The sequence below is a fragment of the Lithobates pipiens genome, unplaced genomic scaffold, assembly GCF_037356315.1.
Source record: "Lithobates pipiens isolate NorthernLeopardFrog02 unplaced genomic scaffold, aLitPip1_a1.2 Scaffold_30, whole genome shotgun sequence".
In the NCBI taxonomy this organism is placed as follows: domain Eukaryota; kingdom Metazoa; phylum Chordata; class Amphibia; order Anura; family Ranidae; genus Lithobates; species Lithobates pipiens.
The window spans coordinates 36317167-36340252 of record NW_027507791.1 but is presented as its reverse complement, the minus strand read 5'-3'; the positions used below and the strand labels follow the sequence as shown (position 1 = coordinate 36340252).

The following is a 23086-nucleotide window of genomic DNA, read 5'->3' as shown; positions in this document are numbered from 1 at the left end:
ACAGACAACACCCAGAAACTCCTGCAGATGGCTGAAAGCTCAATTACAGAAGAGCAATAACGCTAAATAGGTAGATACAGGTGTATACTGTGCTGAAGGTACACAGACAACACCCACTAACTCCTGCAGACGCCAACACACTACACAAGGCCACCGCGCTGGCAGCCTTATATAGTGTGGGGCGTGTACAACACAGCCTGAGCTATGATTGGCCACAGGCATCCTGCCTGTGGCCAATCATGGCTCTCCTCGCTGCCGGCGCTCTGATTGGCCAAGCATGCAGGGTCACAGTACATGCTTGGCCAATCATGAGCCAGCAATGCACTGCGATGGCGCAGTGCATTGTGAGCCGTGAGCGCCACACGAATTTGATGCGAATGGCCCACAGAGTTCTGGCTTCGCTGAACGGGCAAAAAGCCGGTGTTCGAGCCGAACATGCATTCGACTCGAACACGAAGCTCATCCCTAGTGTACACAATACATACAGTTCCAAAAACCCTTTTGGAATGTTTTGGATTTCTGCACAAATTGGTCATAAAATGTGATCTGATCTTCATCTAAGTCACAACAATAGACAATCACAGTCTGCTTAAACGAATAACGTACAGGAATTAAATATTACCATGTTTTTATTGAACACACTATGTAAACATTCACAGTGCATGCAGAAAAAGTATATGAACCCCTATACTAATGAGAACTCCAAGAGCTAATTGGAGTGAGGTGTCAGCCACTTATAGTCCAATCAATGATATGAGATTGCAGGTCTTGGTTACAGCTGCCCTGCCCTATAAAAACACAAACCAGTTCTGGGTTTGCTTTTCACAAGAAGCATTGCCTAATGTGAATGATGCCTCGCACAAAAGAGCTCTCAGAAGACATACAATTAAGAATTGTTGACTTGCATAAAGCTGGAAAAGGTTATAAAGTATCTCCAAAAGCCTTGCTGTTCATCAGTGCACGGTAAGACAAATGGTCTATAAATAGAGAAAGTTCAGCACTGCTGCTACTCTCCCTTGGAGTGGGCATCCTGTAAAGATGACTGCAGGAGCACAGCACTGACTGCTCAATGAGGTGAAGAAGAATCCTAGAGTGTCAGCTAAAGACTTACAAAAGTCTCTGGCATATGCTAACATCCCTGTTAGTGAATCTAAGATATGTAAACAGTAAACAAGAAGCCACTGCTGTCCAAAAAAAAACATTGCTGCACATTTACAGTTTGCACAAGAGCACCTGGATGTTCCACAGCAGTACTGGCAAAATATTCTGTGGACAGATGAAACCAAAGTTGAGTTGTTTGGAAGAAACACACAACACTATTTGTGGAGATAAAGAGGCACAGCACACCAACATCAAAACCTCATCCCAACTGTGAAGTATGGTGGTGGGCGCATCATGGTTTGGGTCTGCTTTGCTGCATCAGGGCCTGGACAGATTGCCATCATCGAAGGAAAAATGAACTCCCAAGTTTATCAAGAAATTTTGCAGGAGAACTTAAGACCATCTGTCCACCAGCTGAGGCTCAACAGAAGATGGGTGTTGCAATAGGACAATGACCCAAAGCATAGAAGTAAATCAACATAATGGCTTAAACAGAAGAAAAATATGCCTTCTGGAGTGGCCCAGTCAGAGTCCTGACCTCAACCCAATTGAGATGTTGTGGCATGACCTCAAGAAAGTGATTCACACCAGACATCCCAAGAATATTTCTGAACTGAAACAGTTCTGTAAAGAGGAATGGTCAAGAATTACAAAATTAGACAAGTAGAGAGGCACCTCTGGGTGCAGTAGTTAAAATAACAGATTTTAATAAGCAGCAAATTGTGCACTCACATTTAGCAGAAGAATGGCAGGCATTGCATATTTTATAGACATTTTCCCTGGAATAGAATGTGGCCATCTGATAGCGCTGTGAACTGGATAGTATACTTCCATATGATGGAAATGCAGGCTTGCGGAAGAGATCTCCAGACCGAGGCTAGGAACACACATTTCATTTGGCTCCAGGGGATGTTGTCATTAGTGAAGGACGTGTTTTGTGAGCATGCGCACTTGGATGTCCTTTCAAGTCACACTCCTTTATCAACAACTAAACATACAGAGCCCACACTCGTAACATATACAAGAAAGGGGAAGGGACAAACAAATGGAGTGGAAACACATTATCCTCTTAATTAATCAGAATGGCTTTTTATAAAAAGATTGCTGTAAGGATCTATGGGAATATCAATCGAAAGAAACAAGAGACACCAAAAAATAAGGAATATATGATATTTGAAAATAATAATTACTATGAAAAAATATTCGAAAAATACAAAATACTATTAAATGTGGTAATTTTCACCGATCATATAAAGCCAGTGCTTGGCTGGCTGACATTCAAAGAGAATGCGACCTGCCATGAACCGCTTCATTCATGACATGCCCACCAGGTGGAACTCAATGTTGGCAATGCTGCAGCAGCTGCACATGCAGCAGAGGGCTATCAATGAGTACCTGTGTGAGTATGGAACCAGGGCAGGGTCAGGGAGCTTGGCTTTTTTTTGCCACGCCAGCGGCTACTGATCAAGGATGCATGCACTGTACTGTCCCTCTTGTCTTTCTGTTGGAGCACATGCTTTGTGGAATAATGGACAGGGAACTTGAGGCAGAACAGTGGGAAGAAGAGGAAGACTTCCTTACCTATAAAGCCCCCCTTTGTCCAGATAGTATTCCTGCCGATCACACAGGATGAAGAAGAGGAGGAGGATTGTGTCAGCATGGAGGTGGAGGATAACACTCAGCAGTCTTCAAGGGATCATTTACAGTCCCCAGAAAACCATAGAGTTGTACGTGGCTGGGAGGAGGTTGTTGAGGATCATGTGATCCTCGGTGACACAAAGGACTCGGGATTGATTGCCTCTGCAAAATTATGCTGCATGGCCTCCCTGATCCTGCAAAGCTTGCAAAAGGACCCTAGAATTTGTGGTATCAAGGAGAGGGATCTTTACTGGCTGGCAACCCTTGTTGATACACGTTACAAGGGTAAGTTTGCAGAACTTATCCAGCCTTTGCAGAGGGAGCAGAGGATGAAATATCTTCGGAAGGCCTTGCAGAAAAGTTTTTTCAATGCGTTTCCAGAGCCTGGGAGGTTACAATTTCCTGGTGCTGGACAATGTGTTGCTGAGGCTTTGTTCAGTCACAGAAAGAGCGGTGGAGAAGGTGGCCGCCTGACCGATGCCTTCAGACAATTCTTCAGTCCTCGGCACCATGGTCTGATCGGTTCCAGCAACCATCACCAGCATCTGAATTACATGGTACAGGAATATATAGGGGCAAGATCAGACTTGGAGACCTTTCCACCAGAACATCCGCTGGGTTATTGGGCCTTGAGGATGGACCACTGGCCAGAGCTTGCTCAATATGCAATTGAGCTACATGCCTGTCCTGAATCCAGCGTTCTTTCTGAACACACATTCAGTGCTTGCTGGAGGCTTTATAACCTATCACAGAGTGCACCTGTCCACAGATTCTGTTGATTGGCTCACATTCATAAAAATGAATCAGGTCTTGGATCACCAGCTACCAAGCACCTGATGCTAATGTACCCGATTGATTTTTCTATGGATGTGGGATCCCTTGAAGACTGCATATGCTGAGTGATTATCCTATTCCTCCTCAATCTTCATGATGATTACTTCTAAGAAAATTTTTGGTTCAGGGCACCACCACCACTGCCTAAAGGCCCAATTTTTCTGCCCCTGTTTAACCACTTGACCACTGGGCACTTAAACACCCTTAATAACCAGACCAATTTTCAGCTTTCGGTGCTCTCACATTTTGAATGACAATTACTCAGTCATGCAACACTGGATCTATATGAAATTTTTGTCCTTTTTTTCACACAAATGGAGCTTTCTTTTGGTGGTATTTAATCACCGCTCGTTTTTTTATTTTTTGTGCTATAAAAGAAAAAATACAGAAAATTCTGTAAAAAAATGAATTTTTCTTTGTTTCTGTTATACAATTTATTAGCAGATTAGTAATTTTTTCTTCATAAATTTTGGCCAAAATTTATACTACTACATATCTTTGGTAAAAATAAGTACAAATTGGTGGATATTATTTGGTCTTTGTGAAAGTTATAGAGTCCACAAGCTATGGTGCCAATATCTGAAAATTGATCACACCTGAAGTACTGACGGCCTATTTCAATTCTTGAGACCCTAACATGCCAGAAAAGTACAAATACCCCCCAAATGACCCCTTTTTGGAAAGAAGACATTCCAAGGTATTTAGTAAGAGGCATGATGAGTTTTTTGAAGTTGTCATTTTTTCCCAGAATTTTTTGCAAAAAAAAGATTTTTTTAACTTTTTTTTTTTTTCACAAAATTGTCATATTATCAGTTTATTTATCACACACAGCATATGCATACTACAAATTACACCCCAAAACACATTCTGCTATTACTCCTGAGTACGATGATACCACATGTGTGAGACTTTTACACAGTGTGGCCACATACAGAGGCCTAACATGCAGGGAGCGCCATCAGGCGTTCTGGAGCACCCAGGACAATTCTGACATTTCTCTCTTACATGTAAAAATCATCATTTATTTGCTAGAAAATTACATAGAACCCCAAAACATTATATATATTTTTTCAGCAAACACCCTGGAGAATACAATGGTGGTCGTTGCAACTTTTTATCTCACATGGTATTTGCGCAGCAATTTTTTGAATGCTTTTTTTTGGAAAAAAAACTGTTTTGTGCTTAAAAAAAAACACTGTAAAGTTAGCCCAATTTTTGCATAATGTGAAAGATGAAGTTACACCGAGTAAATAGATACCTAACATGTCACTCTTCAAAATTGCACACGCTCGTGGAATGGCGCCAAACGTTGCTACTTAAAAATCCCCATAGGCGACGATTTTTTTTTTTTACAGGTTACATGTTTTGAGTTACAGAGGAGGTCTAGGGCTAGAATTATTGCTCTCGCTCTAACGTTCACAGTGATACCTCACATGTGTGGTTTGAACACCGTTTTCATATGTGGGCGGGACTTACGTATGCGTTCGCTTCTGCATGCGAGCACATGGGGACAGGGGCGCTTTAAAAAAAATATATATATATATTGTTCATTTTACTTTATTTATTTTAGTTTGACATTTTTTTCCCCAAAAATAAATTTTTTGATCACTTTTATTCCTATTACAAGGAATGTAAACATCCCTTGTAATAGGAATATGGCATGACAGGTCCTCTTTACAGTGAGATATGTGGTCAATAAGACCCCACATCTCACCTCTAGGCTGGGAAGCCTGAAAAAAATAAAAATAAAGATTCTGGCTTTGATCGTATTGGCGAGTCGGTAGAAGCACCGGAGGGTGGCGGGAGGGGGGGATGTCTATGGCTGGGTATTGCAGGGTATCTCCGAGTATGGCTGGGTATCTCAGAGTATGGCGTTGCAGAGTATTGCGTTGCAGAGCATTGCAGGATATTGGCGGGTGTTGCAGAGCATTGCAGAGTGTTGCAGGGTATTGGCGGGTGTTGCAGAGCATTGCAGAGTGTTGCAGGGTATTGGTGGGTGTTGCAGAGCATTGCAGAGTGTTGCAGGGTATTGGCGGGTGTTGCAAAGCATTGCAGAGTGTTGCAGGGTATTGGCAAGTGTTGCAGGGTATTGGCAGGTGTTGAAGAGCAATGCAGAGTGTTGCAGGGTATTGGCGGGTGTTGCAGAGTGTTGCAGGGTATTGGCGGGTTTTGCAGAGCATTGCAGAGTGTTGCAGGGTATTGCAGAGTGTTGCAGAGTATTGCAGGGTATTGCAGAGTAATGCAGAGTAATGCAGAGTATTGCAAAGTAATGCAAAGTAATGCAGAGTAATGCAGAGTATTGCAGAGTAATGCAGGGTATTGCAGAGTAATACAGGGTATTGCAGAGTAATGCAGAGTAATGGCAGGGAATTGAGGGGTTAAATTTCGGTGAGCAACAATGTGGGCACTGCAGATGCAGCCCACAGCGCTGCTGACACCGATCTCTTCCCCCTCAGCTGTACCGATCATTTGACAGAGCGATCACGTGGTAAACGACCGCGATGAGCGGGCGTTTACCGTGATCCGTGATGCACGGATGCTCTCAAGTGCGCGCCCCAGGGGGCGCGCAAGAGCGGAATTCTGGGAGGACGTCATATGACGGCCTCCCAGAGTTAAACAACCGCCCTGTAGCCGGCTATGGGCCCGTTGTTAAGTGGTTAACAGGGGCATGTAATTACAATTTTTGATCAAATATTTAATAGCAGAGATGAGCCCGATGTTTGAGTAAAACGTAAGTTTGACTCAAACCACGGGTATTCGCCGAATATCGAACAATTTGGGGTGTAAGTGGCAAATTTGACAGTCGCGGAACACCCTTTAAAAGTCTGTGGGAGAAATCAAAAGTGCTAATTTTTAAGGCTTATATGCATGGTATTGTCATAAAATGTGTTTAGGGACCTGGGTCCTGCCCCATGGGACACGTATCCATGCAAAAAATTTTTTAAAAATGCCCATTTTTTGGGAGCAGTGATTTTAATAATGCTTAAAGTGAAACAATAACAGTAAAATATTCCTTTAGATTTCATACCTGGGGGTGTCTATAGTATGCCTGTAAAGTGGTGCATGTTTCCCATGTTGTCAACAGTCCGAATTATAGCAAAATTATATTTCTAAAGGAAAAAAGTAATTTAAAAGTACTCAAGTACTTCAATAAATATTTAAAAGTTTTAATATATAAAAAAAATTTCAACAACCACCATTTTATTCTCTAGGGTCTCTACTAAAATATATATATATATATATATATATATATATATATATATATATATATATATATATATATATATATATATAATATATAATGTTTGGGGGTTCTAAGTAATGTCTAGCCATTTCTAGCAAAAAATTTTAACTTGAAAACCACAACTGTCAGAAAAAGGTTTAGGGCAGGTTCACACAGAGGCATCAGGGCTTCCAGCGTGACTTTTGGAGGCAACTTGGACATGACTTGAGTATGAATCACAGCGTGACTTGAGGCAACTTACAAGGCAACCTGAAGTTGCCTCCAGGACAGGGGACTTTGCCAGTGGCCAGTCAAATAATAATCAGCTCTGTGGGAGGGAGGGGTTTGCCTAGAAAACTTCCATTGAAATCAATGGGTATAAGTTGTCTAGAAGTCGGATTGAAGTCGTACAGGAACCTTTTCTGAAGTAGTGTACACTTCCATTGATTTTCTCAACCGCACAACTTGGGGCGACTTGAAGTCGGATCCCAGGTTGCCACTGTGTGAACCGGCTCTTAGTGTTTAAGTGATTAAACATTCCTAATTTACATACAGAAGTCTATTCCTTTGATGTAAAAGACAAATGAATACAATGTTTAGACTTAACATTCCACTGTGTCAGGAACCATGAAACAGACAGAAGCACAATCTAATCACACTTGTTTATTAATAAAAAGATAAATAGGAAAAAGCGTAGTCAAGCAAGCCAGAGTCCAGTAGCCAGATTGGGTAGTCAGCCAGTCCAAAGTTCATAAACCAGATCGGGTAATCAGCCAGTCCAGACGTCAGGGATCCACGGAGAGCAACTGCAAGCAGGATGGAAGCCAGGAGGGATGTTAGCAAGCCAGTCTTGAAACAACAGCAGGAGATGGTTCCTAGTGATGTGACCAAACATGAAGGCAAAGGAGAAATGAGCTGGAAGACATATATAGGCAGGCCAGATGAGCATCATCGGAAACAGCTGGTAACTGAAGAGAGAGAAAAGACTGGCAATTAGCCAACAGCTGAGTGGCCAGCCCAGAGGAGGAAGGGATAAGCCAGCCCTGACACACTGATAGAATGTTTTAAAACTTGGCAGACTGCCCAGACTTTGGTGTCCGTTTATGAAGCAGTGAAATCTATTCACTGCTTCATTCTCCAGCATTCACAGAGGACATCTTTCTCCTCTGTGTGCCTGTTTATGAAGCGGAGTAGTTTGATTCACCTTCGGAGGAGTGAAGAGATCTACAAACGCTTGAAACAGTGGAGAATAGCCCCGGATACTGGGATCTCGTGAGACTTTACGAGATTATAGTACCAGAAATTCACAGAAACACTGAGATGTCAGTTTATTAAGCAGTGATAAATTATTAACGAGTCCCCCTACACACATATACATTATATATATATATACAGTATATATATATATATATATATATACACATATACATATATATACACACACACACACGTTATATATACACATGTATATACTAGAGATCGACCGATATGGGTTTTTCTCTGGCCGATGCCAATATTTAGAAATCATGGCGGCCGATATGTTAGGCCGATTTATTTTATTTTATTTTATTTTTTATCCCCCTTCATCTCATAAAACCTAACCTAAACCTAACATAAAAAAAACAGACACCTTTCCAACTGGGACATTTTTTTAAGGCGCTTTTGGGCTAAAAATAGCGCCTGTAAAGTGCCTGCAAAACGGCTCCCCTGCAGTTTGTGTGAAGGACAGAGTGCTTTCACACGGAGGCGATGCGCTGGCAGGATGTTAAAAAAAAAAGTCCTGCAAGCAGCACGTTTGGAGTGGTGTATACCGCTCCTCCACCACTCCTGCCCATTGATATTAATGGGCACCACTGCCAAAGCAAATGCAATGCGATTTGGCAGCGGTGCTTCATGGGCGCATTTAACCTCTTCTTCAGCCGCTAGCTGGGTTATATGCGCCCCACTAGCAGCCGAATAGCATCGCTAAAATGATGGTAAAGCGCTGATAAAACTAGCAGCATTTTACCATCAACGCCTGCCCACTCCAGTGTGAAAGCAGCCTATAAAATAAAAGCAGATAGTCAAAACTTTTGGACGAAAAAAAATTGGCTAACTTTACTGTTTTAGGTTTTATTTTTTTTATTTTTATTTTTTTAAATAATTTAGTGCATTTTTTTTCCCCCAAAAACCTATGCGCAAATGCCGTGTGACATAAAATGTTGCAACAACCACTATTTTATTTCCTAGGATCTCTGCTAAATATATATATATAATTTTTTGGGGGTCTAAGTGATTTTCTGGCAGAAAATACAGGACTTACTTGTAAGGAACAAGTGTCAGAAAAGATTTAGTCTTTAAATCAGGGATATGCAATTAGCGGACCTCCAGCTGTTGCAAAACTACAAGTCCCATCATGCCTCCTGCCTCTGGGTGTCATGCCTGTGGCTGTCAGTCTTGCTAGGCCTCATGGGACTTGTAGTTCTGCAACAGGTCCACTAATTGCATATCCCTGCTTTAAATGGTTAAACAGAACTTTACACACAGAGATGAGTTCATTCATTCAAGTGTAAACATTGTATCTTTTTGCTCTTTTCTCGGCAGACTGCCCAGAGAGGAGGAAAGTAATTTCTATGAAGACTCAGGCAACTTACACTGACTTCTATTACAGAAGTAATTTCCAAGTCGCGCTGTTCTAAATTGGCCTTTTTATCAGCTCAATCGGCCGGTGCCGATTAATTAAAAAACGGCAAATATCGGCCGATATATCGGTCGACCTCTAATATCTACACACACTATATATATATATATATATATATATATATATATATATATATATATATATATATATATATATATGTATTGTATACAAATAAATGGGGACATGGTTACAGTGTTGGGGGTCTGAACGAGGTATAAGGATGTTAATAATCTTCCTCCTTCCTCCTCAGTTCCCCCGGGATTCTCTCTTCACTCCCTGATTCTCCACCTCTGTGATGGTGAATCGGGGAGGTGAATTCTGACTCAGATCACCAGTGAACCACAGATATCGCAGCTTCATAAACTGGCCATTGCTATGTCAGTCAATGAGGATTCTCAGTGTGCGGAGATAATCAGTGGGAGAACATGTTCAAACTTGTTCACCCCAAATTATCTCTGTTTCATAAACTGTTTATGGATCAGAGGCGATCCTGGGGATCGCAGCTTTTCACTGCTTCATAAACGGACACCTTTGACTAGGGATGAGCCGAACACCCCCCAGTTCGGTTCGCACCAGAACTTTCGAACGGACCGAAAATTCGTACGAACGTTAGAACCCCATTGAAGTCTATGGAACTCGAACGTTTGAAATAAAAAGTGCTAATTTTAATGGCTAATATGCAAGATACTGTCCTAAAAAGGGTTTGGAGACCTGTCTCCTGCCCCAGGGGACATGGGTCAATGCCTAAAATGTTTTTAAAAATGTCCGTTTGGCGGGAGCACTGATTTTAATGACGATTAAAGTGAAAAAAAAGTGAAATATTCCTTTAAATATCGTGCCTGGGGGGTGTCTGTAGTATGCCTGTGAAGTGCCACGTGTTTCCCGTGTTTAGAACAGTCCCTGCGCAAAATGACATTTAACGGAAAAAAAAGTCATTTCAAACTGCTTGCGTTTTTAATGTAATATCTGATCCCGGCAATATGGATAAAAATCATTGAGAAAATGGCATGGGTAGCCCCCCTGCCCATTACCAGCCCCTTTGGGTCTTGTACGGATATTAAGGGGAACCCCGTACCCATATTAAAAAAAGGAAAAACGTGGGGCCCCCAGGCCCTATATACTCAGAACAGCAGTATACAGGCGGTTCAAACAAGACAGGGACTGTGTAGATTTGTTGTGTTAAATAGAATCTGTTTGTAATTTTGAACTGGTACATTTTTAACCCCTTCCCGCCAAGCGTACGCAGATGTGCGTACTCGGCTTCCGGGGGTATACCGGGATGATGCCCGCACCTGCAGGCATCATCCCGGTACCGTTTTATTCAGCAGGCGATTGGCTATCCAGCCATAACAACCGAAGTGGCTAAAAGCCGCTTGGCTGTTATGCTGGAGGAGCGGGAGGGGACATCCCCCCCTCCCGCCGCTGTTACCGGTGCTCCCGCTCGATCGGGAGCACTGATTCAAGATCCGGCACTTCCGGCTGCCGGGGAGGAACTGGAACAAAGCCGTAATCGGCTTCGTTCCAGTATCCTAATCGTAAACACGGAAATGACGTCATGACGCCACTTCCCGTTTACTCGGCTGCCAATGGCGCCGGTTTTAAAAATATATACGGTATTCAGAATCGCCGTTTTCGGCGATCTGAATAAATTGAAGTGTAAAGGAGGGATGGGGGGTCTGATCCCTCCATAAAGAGTACCTGTCACCACCTATTACTGTCACAAGGGATGTTTACATTCCTTGTGACAGCAATAAAAGTGATCAATTTTTAAAAAAAAACAATTTATTAATTTTCAAATAAATAAAATAAAAAAATAAAAAATTTTAAAGCGCCCGCCGTCCCCACGAGCTCGCAAAGCAAAGAAAATGCATACGGAAGTCGCGCCCGCATATGTAAACGGTGTTCAAATCACACATGTGAGGTATAGCCGCGATCGTCAAAGCGAGAGCAATAATTCTAGCACTAGACCTCCTCTGCAACGCTAACCTGGTAACCGTAAAAAAAAAAATTAAAGCGTCGCCTATTGAGATTTTTTAGGTACCGTACTTTGTCATCAATCCACGAGTGCGTGCAATTATAAAGTGTGACATGTCTGGTATCTATTTACTCAGCGTAACATTATCTTTCATATTATGCAAAAAAATTGGGCTAATTTTACGTTTTGTTTTTTTAATTCATGTAAGTGTCCCTTTTCCCAAAAAGTTGCGTTTAAAACACCGCTGCGCAAATACCGTGTGACATAAAATATTGCAACAATCGCTGTTTTATTCTCTAGAGTCTCTGCTAAAAAAATATAAATAATGTTTGGGGGTTCCAAGTAATTTTCTAGCAAAAAATATGGATTTTAACTTGTAAACACCAAATTCCAAAAATAGGCTTAGTCATGAAAGGGTTAAAGTGTAGCTCCGGTCAAAAAATCTATTTTTAAGCTTTTTGAAAAACATAGGGAAGGGTTATCACCCCTATATAATTTGTTTTGCCGTCCGTCTTTTTTCATCTCACTTCCTGTTGTCTCCTTCCGTTTGCAAGTAGGAGACGTTTGTAAGTTGGATGTTTGAAAGTAGGGGCCTGCCCTATATGCTCTGCAGAAAAGGCGGAACAAGGTGTTGGTGTTGCCACAACATTGTAAGCCCTCAAAGTGACTCTTGGTGGGCGCTGGAGCGCCCTCCTGTGAACGATTATATCAAGAATTGTAATTACATGCCATTGTTGAACAGTGGTAGAAAAATTGACCTTTGGTGGTTGTGGTGCTGGTGCCAAAGCACTATAAGTCCTCACAGTTATTCTGGATGGGCACAGGAATGGGCCCTCCTGTGAAATATATCAAGAATTGTAATTACATGCCCCTGTTAAACAGGGGCTGAAAAATTGGGCTGCTGGTACTGGTGCCACTACACTGCAACCTCTCCCATATACTCTAGTTGTGGTGCAGGAATAAGCCCTGCTGCAAAGCATTGCATCATAAATTGTAATTAAACCCCCCTGTTAAACAGGGGCTGAAAAATTGGGCTGGTGGCATCACCCAGAACCAAAAATGTTCTTCCAACATATCAGCGGAGGAGGAAGAGGATAGACAATCAACATAACAGGACAGTCACTCAGCATCAGCATAGGCAGTCTTGAAGGGATGTGATATTTCAAAAAAAATATTCGGTTAGATCAGCTTCAGGTGCTTGGTAGCTGTGGGTGATCCAAGACTGATTAATCTTGATGAAGGTCAGTCGATTAACTGAGTCGGTGGACAGGCGCATCCTGTGATCGGTGACAAAGCCACCAGCAGCACTGAAGGTGCGTTCCAAAAGGACGCTGGGTGCAGGACAGGCCAGTAGCTCAATTGCATACTGTGCAAGCTCTGGCCAGTGATCCATCCTCAAGACCCAGTAAGCAAGAGGATTTTCGGTGGGAAAGGTGTCCAAGTCTGACCTTGCCCCTAGGTATTCCTGCACCATGTAAATCAGATGCTTGCGATGGTTGCTGGAACCGATCATACCTTGGGACTGCCGACTAAAAAATTGTCTGAATGCATCGGTCAGACGGCCACCTTCTCCACCGCTCCTTCTGACCGATACCTCAGCAGCACGTTGTCCAGGACCAGGAGTTTGTAACCTCCCAGTCTCTGGGAATGCGTTGCACAGACCTTTCTGCAAGGCCTCCGGGAGATGTCTCATCCTCTGCTCCCTCTGCGACAGCAAGATAAGGTCGGCAAACCTTACCCTTGTACCGTAGATCAAGGAGAGTGGCCAGCCAGTAATGGTCCCTCTCCTTGCTTAGAAAAATACGAGGATCCTTCTGCAGGCTTTGCAGGATCAGGGAGGCCATGCAGCGTAGGTTAGCTGAGGCATTCGGTCCGGAGTCCTCTGGGTCACTAAGGACAACATGATCCGCAGCTACCTCCTCCCAGCCACTTACAAGTCCACGGGTTTCTTGGGACTGTAAATCATCCCAACAAGACTGCTGCTGCTACTGATGCTGATTGCCAGCCTCCACCTCCATGCTGACACGATCATCCTCCTCCTCCTCCTCTTCCTGTGTGATGGGTGGCACAGCAGGAACACGGTCTGGATAAAGGGGTCCTCTGTTTTGCCTCAAGTGCCCTGTCCATTATTCCACGCAGCGTATGCTCCAAGAGGTGGACAAGAGGTACAGTGTCACTGATGCATGCACTGTCACTGCTCACCATCCTTGTGGCCTCCTCAAATGGTGACAGAACAGTGCATGCATCCCTGATCCTTCCCCACTGGCATGGTGAGAAAAAACCGAGCTCCCCTGACCCTGTCTTGGTGCCGTAGTCGCACAGGTACTCATTGATAGCCCTCTGCTGCGTGTGCAGCCGCTGCAGCATGGCCAACGTTGAGTTCCACCTGGTGGGCATGTCACATATAAGGAGGTTCTTGGGCAGGTTCAACTCCTTTTGGAGCTCTGTCAGCCGAGCACAGGCATTAAATTATCGGCGGAAATGCACACAGACTTTCCTGGCCTGCTTCAGGACATCCTGTAAGCCCGGGTACCTGCCAAAGAACCGCTGCACCACCAGGTTAAGGACGTGAGCCACACAGGGCACATGGGTCAGTTGTCCCTGTCGGAGGGTGGAGAGGAGGTTGGTGCCATTGTCGCAAACCACCATTCCTGGCTTAAGCTGGCATGGCAACAACCACCTCTCGGCCTACCCCTGCAGAGCTGACAAAATATCTGCCCCAGTGTGGCTCCTGTCCCCCAAACAAACCAGCGCAAGCACAGCATGGCATCGTTTTGCCTGCGTACTTGCATAGCCCCTGGAACACCTACGGAGCACCGCTGGTTCTGAGGACAGAGCACTGGAAGAGGCCATGGAGGAAGAAGAGGAGGGGTGGAGGAGAGAGGTGTGTCACAACCAATAGTAGAATTTTGGAGGCGTGGTGGTGCAACAACCTCCAACACTACTGCACCTTGTCCTGCATCCTTCCCAGCTGCCAGAAGAGTGACCCAATGGGCCGTGAAAGACAGGTAACGTCACTGTCCATGCCTGCTGGACCATGAGTCAGCTGTAACATGCACCTTACCACTGACCGCCCTGTCCAGCGAGCCAAGGACATTGCCTTCTACATGCCAGTAGAGAGCCGGAATCGCCTTCCGTGAGAAAAAGTGGCTTTTGGGGACCTGCCACTGAGGAACTGCACATTGTACAAACTCACGGAAGGGGGCCGAGTCTACCAACTGAAAAGGCAGCAGTTGAAGTGCTAGCAATTTAGCCAAGCTAGCATTCAACCGCTGGGCATGTGGATGGCTGGGAGTGAACTTCTTTCGACGGTCCAGCAGCTGGGGCAGGGACATTTGCCTGCTATAATCGGATGTGGGTGTACTGCTAGCAGAGTGCCCGGAAGCACTTGGCTGTGACACACCTAATTCTACACCTTCATTCCTCTCAGAGCAGGTTTCAGAGAGGACTGAAGGTCTAGTGGGGTTGGAGATGCCAGCTGATGAGGAGCAAGGAGAGGTCTGCTTTGTTCTTTGGTGTGGGTCTTTGAGGTACGCTTGCCAACGAGCTGCATGGCAGGTCAACATATGTCTGGTCAAGCATGTGGTGCCCAAGCGGTTGATGTTTTGGCCACGCGAGATACGCTTGAGACATATGTTGCAAATAGCAGTCTCAAAAAAGGCCCACACCAAAGAACTTTTAGAATAACACGCAGAGGCAGCGCCCTGCACAGGCGGAGCTCTGTGGTGTGATTCAGTCGGTGTGCTGCCCCTAAGCGGGCCCCTGGAGGGCATCCTGCCTCGTTAGACATGCGCCTCCTCCTCTCTCCTACCAGGCACCCACGTGGAGTCAGTGCCCTCATCATCCCTTCCCTCTTCATCACTGGAGCAAACCTGGCAGTATGCTGCAGCTTGTGGAACATGACTGCCAGATTGCTGTCCTTCTTGAGCATCCCCTCTCTCTGAGCTCACGCTTCTGCCTTCCTATAGCTGAGTATCATCATCAGAGCCTACAAAACACTGGGCATCCTCCTGGAGCATGTACCCAACTCCTCAGGAGGACGTGGTGGGTCTAGGGAAGGAGTCACTGATAATGACATTGAGAGGAGGGAAGACAATGCGTTGGCAGCTGCTTTGCTAGTACCCTGAGCCTGGGTGATAGAGGATGAGGAGGATAAAGAGGGCTTGGTCATCCACTCTACCAAGTCTTTGGCATGTTGCGGCTCAACATGTCCAGCTGCCGAAAAAAAGGACAAGCGTGTCCCATGGCCACGTGCTGATGATGACGATGTACCGCGTCCACTACCAGCACTGTTGTCTCTAGACGCAGAGCCTGATTGCCCTCTTTTATCGGCTTGCGCCTGTCTGCCTCTCCTTGTTGGCCTTCCAGACATGGTAATGGCCTGAAGGGAGATGAGAAAACCAGCAATTGGGTAGTGTATATTGTGCTGGAGGCACACAACACCCACTAACTCCTGCAGATGGCTCAATTAGAGAAGAGCTATACAGGTGGCTATAACGGTGTATACTGCAGTCAGGGCATGCAGACAACATGCACAATCTCCTTCTACTGACTGCAAGCTCTATTACAAAAGAGCAATATAGCTAGCTATGTAGGTGGATATAACGGTGTATACTGCGGTCAGGGCACGCAGACAGCACACACAATCTCCTACAACTGACTGCAAGCTCTATTACAAAAGAGCAATATAGCTAGCTATATAGGTGGATATAACGGTGTATACTGCGGTCAGGGCACACAGAATCTCCTACAACTGACTGCAAGCTCTATTACAAAAGAGCAATATAGCTAGCTATGTAGGTGGATATAATGGTGTATACTGCAGTCAGGGCACGCAGACAGCACGCACAATCTCCTACAACTGACAGCAAGCTCTATTACAAAAAAACAATATAGCTAGCTATATAGGTGCATATAATGGTGTATACTGCGGTCAGGGCACGCTGACAACAGGCACAAACTCCTGCAGATTGCTAACAACTCAATTACAGAAGAGCAAGAACGCATGCGTTGAAGGTACATAGAGAACACCCACTAACTCCTACAGATGCCAATACACTACACAAGGCCGCCGTGCTGGCGGCCTTATATAGTGTGGGGCGTGTACTACACAGCTTTAGCTATGATTGGCCACAGGCATCCTGCCTGTGGCCAATCATGGCTCTCCTCGCTGCCGGCGCTGTGATTGGCTAAGCATGCGGGGTCACAGTGCATGCTTGGCCAATCATGAGCCAGCAATGCACTGCGATGGCGCAGTGCATTGTGGGCCATGAGCGCCACACGAATTTGGCGCGAACGGCCCATAACATCGGTATTCGCCGAACGGGCGAACACGAAGCTCATCCCTATTCAGCAAAAACTTAGGAATCAAAAGGGGGGAGTCCGGGGTCTGTTTATATTTAGTCCACTGATCTGTTCTCCCGTTTATATACATAAATAATTTGTCAAACTCCAAATGGCAGAATTTGACTATTAAGGACTATAACTATATATGTTGTATCTTAGGTATTATTATTCAATATCCGCTGTGATAAAATTGGGTTGTGTGCTTTTGTTTGTTTTTTGTGTGTTTTTTTTTTCCTTGTGTAAGGGGAGGGATTTTGGATGGGGATGGGAGATTACATCTGATATGGACGTCCCCAGTAGGGTTTCATGTTGCCACTTTGGATTGATCTAATGTTGTTTATGTTTATTTTATTGATTTGTAGTATTCTTTCTTTTCTATACACCAAAGGTTGAGAATCTATATCAGAATTTATCTAAAAATTACTTTTGAACAACTTTGTCCCTTTTTCCTGATGAAGCCGTTTTTGGCGAAACATGTAGAAGTTTTTGAACGCAGTATTTTAAGTATGGAATTGCAGCATTTAACGGTGTCGCTAATAGGGATTTTGTGTATATACCTATGACTCTGAATATATGTCTGTATCCATTTTATTGGAGTGTTGTGTATAAATAAAGAGACTTTTTTTGTACTTTTATAACAACACGCTGTAGTGTATATCTGAAATATGTACCTTTAAAATCGACTATCCAGTACTCTACTATTTTTCAAACGAAATGGGATGTCGGTAACTTTATGCATACAGATTTTTTGGAAATTGATCTCTAGCCACATTTTGACTATGACTGGCAGGGATGTGAAAAGGCAGGTGGAGGAGCTCAGTGGATGCTCCTGTATGTGTGAGAGTCGGCAGGCTGCTGATCTGTCATCAGCAGAGGTGGCTCTTTGCTGCCACCTCTGGCCATTTCCTGCATGTGCATGTGGAAACAAGAGCTGGGACTAGGACCACCTTACAAGTAAGGGCTGTTGTGCAGGTGGGGGTGGCTGTGTGTCCGACTGTGTACATTTCTCTATGTGTACATGTCTCTGTGTGTGTGTATACATGCCTGTTTGTGTACATGTCTCTGTACATTCCTGTCTGTGTGTGTGTGTGTGTGTGTGTACATGCATGTCATATATATATATATATATATATATATATATATATATATATATATATATATACACACAGGTGTGAGGGGGGCTGAGAGCACACAGGTGTGAGAGGGCTGAAAGCGTAATGGTGTTAGGGGGCTGAGAGCATACAGGTGTGGGGGGGTTGAAAGTGTACAGGTGTGAGGGGGCTGAGAGCATACAGGTGTGAGGGGGCTGAGAGCATACAGGTGTGAGAGGGGCCGAGGCACTGAAGGACTTGGTGGTATGGCTAGTGGGCAGATTTGGTGGGATGGCCAGCGGGTGGGACCCTGGGGAATGTTGGTGGTCAGGCTCGGGGGGGCCCAGGCCTAAAGCTGTATACAATTTCTGATTGCTGCCCTGATGCTCTCTTAGATGGCCAAGTACCTTTTTATCATGTTCACAGTGCACTACTATGGATATTGAGAAGGATGTCGTTAAGGTACACAATCATGAGAAAGTCTCTGAAAATATTGTTAACAAAATTCTGAAAGGTTGCTGGTGCATTGCACAACCCAAATGGCCTGACAAGATAGTTCTAGTTCAGAGAGGGGAATAATGCACCCAAAAGGTAGCTCAGCACCTGGCAAAAGTTCAATTGGGCAGTCATATGGGTGATGGGGTGGCAAGATGTCAGTCTTCTTTTTATCAAATGTCCAGAAACTTGTAGTATGCTGGAGGTACAAGCTGTGATGCAGAGGGATCAGAGTGTAGAAAAAATAAAATGTGTTGCTTGCTTCACTAGATAACACTAGAACTAAAAAAACAGTATTGGTGAACAACAATAATTGCAATATATATAGAATAGGTGCAGCGCTAAGAAATGTCCATAGATCTCTTCTGATCATCAGTTGGAAATATTAATGATAAGGTCCATAGGGTACAGCAGAAAATCAGATAGGAGAGAATCACCACCACCGACACCCAGACACACTGCCTCTTACCCTCCTCTTTGGACCCTTATTACAGGGGTCAAATAAGCATTGCATGGAAAACCAAAACCTCACACCGCCATTAACGACCGGACAACAGAAAATATAGCAGACTGGAAGCAGGATGGATAGCACTCTCCACACTCAATCCCTGTTCTCACAACGTTGAATCCATGTACATAATTTGGCCCATGAAATAGAATTAAATGTGCCTCATAGTGCAGTAAGCTTTATAAATTGCTTTATTAATAAAAAATGCTATATTGAACTTACATGCTCAAGGTGAAACACAGCCATTGAATAATAGCCTAAAATCACCAGCAAGATGGCCGACGCGTTCCGGAATACACTCTCATCACGTTATATCACAAGCTACCCCTACGCATTTCGTCATATGTTTGACATCATCAGGGGCATGGCTTAGCATTCATAGAGGTGCATTATTATCAGGTCACCTAGAGCCCAGGTGACAGATGCACACCGTAGGGTTTAGGAGTGCACCGCAAGGTTGTGGACCCTACGGCTGACTGCTGCAGATGGGGGACAGATCCCACTGGGGTTAGAGCGTAAGATTCCCTGGGGCGTGGAGTCTAAGAGCCAGCAGGTGTTCACCAGAGCCTCGAGTGGTGAGGATGGACTTGGCTGCAACTGGCTCTAGGTCACGACCCCCAGGGTCCCCCAGCTCACACCCACAGTAGGTAACAGGAGGATAGGGATGGTGAGGGACAAAGCCAAGGTCGGGGGCCACAAGCAGACAAGAATAGTCGGGTACACGCCAAAAGGTCAGGATCACAGGCAAACAGGGACAGTCAAGACACGCCAAAGTCAGTAACGGAAAACAGTAGCAGAGCACACGGCAGGAAACAGGAAGCTAACACACAAAGGTTAATCAGCAGGATAGGCTAGCAGTGCACAGGTTAATATAGAGTGTCTGATAGGAGCTAGGGTGGAGCCATGCCAGAGGATGGATTATAAAAGCAGTCAGGTGAGGCTCGGCTGGTATCTATAAATGAACACATGCAGACAGGTAAGCAGACGAACTCTATTGCATAACCATGACAGTACCCCCCCTCTTACGAGGCCTCCCCCTTTCCCGCCTGGGATCAGGTTTAGAGGGGAACTTCAAATGAAACTTCCTCAACAGACGAGGTGCAAAAACCTCGGAAGCTGAAATCCACGACCTCTCCTCAGGACCAAAACCTTTCCAGTGCACGAGGTACTGGAGAATGCCTCTACAGAGTCGGGAATCCAAAATTTGGCTAACCTCGTACTCCTGATCATCCTCAGAAACTGGTGCTACGGTAGAGAGAGGACAAGAAAACTTATTTGAGGACTAAAGGCTTCAGAAGGGCAACATGGAAGGAGTTAGAGATTGAGACTTTTGGGAATCTGGAGCTTGAAACAAACCGGATTCAGTTTAGAAATTATGGTGTATGGACCAATGAACCTTGGGGCAAATTTGAGGGAAGGAACCCGGAGTTTGATGTTCCTGGTGGAGAGCCAGACTTTGTCTCCTGGCTGAAGAGAAGGTGGCTTACGCCTGCGACGGTCAGCAAAGCTCTTGAATTTGTTGGCAGCTTTCTGGAGGGAATCATGAACGTCAGCCCACATGGAATTGAATGATTCCTGAACAGTAGCCAAAGCTGGAATGTCAGAAGAACAAGTCATAGGAAGAGGAAGCTGAGGATGTCTTCCATAAACAGTGACAAAGGGTGTTTTCTGAGAACTGATGTTAACATGATTATTGTGGGAGAACTCAGCCCACGGTAATAGAGATGCCCAATCATCATGATGGGCAGAGACCAAGGTACAGAGAAAGACCTCCAACTCCTGATTAACTCTCTCAGTCTGGCCATTGGATTGGGGATGATAAGAAGAGGTAAAATCCAAGGTAATGTCGAGGGATTTGCAAAAGACTCTCCAAAAACGAGAAGTAAATTGCACACCCCTGTCCGAAACGACATGAGAAGGAACACCATAAAGGCGGAAAATCTCTCGTACAAAAATGGGAACCAAAGCAGGGGCAGAAGGGAGACCAGGAAGAGGAACAAAATGAGCCATCTTGGAGAACCGATCGATTACTATCCAAATGGCCGTATTATTCTCCGACAGTGGAAGATCAGTGATAAAATCCATGGCGATATGAGACCAGGGCTCCTTAGGAATGGGCAAGGGCATGAGAAGACCAGCAGGGGCTTGAGTGGAAGATTTAGACTGAGCACAGACGTGACAAGCCTTAACATAGTCTTTAACATCCGAGCGGAGATTAGGCCATCAGTAGTGACGACTGATGAGCAAGAAGGATCGGAGGAACCCAGCATGACCTGCCACCTTGGAATCATGTCCCCAATGAAGGATCTTAGTTCTTAGCTCTGTGGGAACAAAGGTCTTACCAGGAGGAATTTTTGATTCCAGGGTGGTAGAATGGGCAACAATGCAAGAGGTAGGAATGATCGGCTCAGGATCAGGGTTGGACTCCTCGTCCAAAGTGTCAAATGACCTAGAGAGCGCATCAGCTCGACCGTTGCAGTAACCAGGTTTGTACGTAATCGTGAATTTAAAACGAGAAAAGAAGAGACTCCACCTGGCCTGTCTGGGGTTCAGACGTTTAGCATTCTGTAGGTACTGTAGATTCTTATGATCAGTAAAGATCGTTATGGGGTGAGGGGAACCTTCCAAGAGATGACGCCACTCCTCCAACGCCAATTTAATTGCGAGAAGTTCCCGATCACCAATGGCATAATTTCTCTCTGCCTGAGAATTTTTTTTGGAGAAGAACGCACATGGTTGACGTTTCTTCTCAAAGTCCTGAAAAAGCGCAGCTCCCACCCCCATCAAAGAAGCGTCTACTTCAATAAAAAAATGGGTCCTCAGGATTTGGTCTCCTTTAAGAAGGGTCCAGAGACAAAGGCCTGTTTCAGATCGTGAAATGGAGAGACAGCCTCGGAAGGCCAGTCTTTGGCATTCGCACCGTTCTTGGTCAAAGCGATAATAGGCGCAGCAATGGAAGAGTAATTCCTTATGAACTGCCTATAATAATTTGTGAAGCCAAGAAAGCGCTGTGTGGCCTTGAGGCTAGCGGGAAGGGGCCAGTTGGTAATGGCTGAGACCTTTCCGGGATCCATGCGAAGACTCGCACTAGAAACAAAACATCCCAAAAACAGGACCTCGGAACATTCAAAGGAACATTTCTCCATCTTGGCATAGAGATTGTTCTCTCTTAGCCGCTGAAGTACGGTGCGTACATGGTTTCTGTGAGCAGGCAGATTTTCGGAAAAGATGAGAATATCATCCAGATAGATGACAACAAACTGGTACAGTAGATCCCTGAATATTTCATTGACAAAGTTCTGGAACACAGCTGGAGCATTACACAAACCAAAAGGCATAACCAGGTATTCGTAATGCCCGTCCCTAGTGTTAAACGCGGTCTTCCATTCGTCACCTTCCCGTATTCGAATGAGATTGTATGCACCTCTGAGATCCAACTTAGTGAAAATGGAAGCCCCCTTCAACCTGTCAAATAGCTCAGATATTAGAGGTAAGGGGTAACGGTTTTTAACTAGTCACAGCGTTTAAACCTCTATAGTCGATGCAGGGTCTGAGGGTTCCATCCTTTTTGGCAACGAAAAAGAACCCTGCTCCTGCAGGCGATGAGGATTTCCGGATGAAACCTCTCTCCAGATTCTCGGCGACATGATCAGACATGGCCTGGGTCTCAGGAATGGACAAAGGGTAGGTACAACCCCTGGGCAGGGTTGCTCCAGGGACAAGGTCGATAGCAGTCAAAAGATCTGTGAGGAGGAAGTACCTCAGCAGACTTCTTGCAGAACACATCCCGGAAATGGCTGTATGCCGCGGGAAGATCGGACGATACAGATGTGGTAGCAATGGGAAGTTTCCTCTTGGGGGTCACCTTGGGAAGACAAGACGAGAAACACGAAGGACCCCAGGCCAGGATCTGCCCAGAGACCCAGTCCACATGTGGCGAGTGGAGCTGTAGCCAAGGAAGGCCCAATACAATGGGGGTAGAGGCCTTGGGTGGGATGAGGAAGGAGATCCACTCCTGGTGGGTATCCCTACCGACATCCTAATAGGTAGCGTCTTGAAACGGATAGGGCCCCCTGGGAGCACAGTGGCATCAATTGCAGAGACTACTAGTGGAGTAGCGAGGGGAGAAAGGGTAAGCTTCATAGATGAAGCGGTTCTCCAGTCCATAAAATTGCCGGCAGCCCCGGAGTTCAGA

The 23086-nt window shown here is 45.0% G+C and overlaps 2 protein-coding genes across 9 annotated transcripts in view; one reads left to right on the top strand and one right to left on the bottom strand.

Moving 5' to 3' along the window:
- LOC143942631 (NACHT, LRR and PYD domains-containing protein 12-like) overlaps nt 1–23086 on the top strand; it is a 1996551-nt gene that overhangs the window by 707053 nt on the left and 1266412 nt on the right. The gene's annotated exons all lie outside the window — the stretch shown is intronic.
- The window catches only part of LOC143942632 (NACHT, LRR and PYD domains-containing protein 12-like), a 305905-nt gene that overhangs the window by 85722 nt on the left and 197097 nt on the right, over nt 1–23086 (bottom strand). Inside the window, exon 7 of one of the 8 annotated variants that reach the window (XM_077463996.1) lies at nt 7440–7671. The exons of the other annotated variants lie outside the window; for them this stretch is intronic. Within the exon in view, the coding sequence (XP_077320122.1) occupies nt 7566–7671 (106 nt within the window). The 3' untranslated portion in view covers nt 7440–7565. Of the gene's footprint in view, nt 1–7439; nt 7672–23086 lie in introns of those variants that run through there. 8 annotated transcript variants of the gene reach the window in all.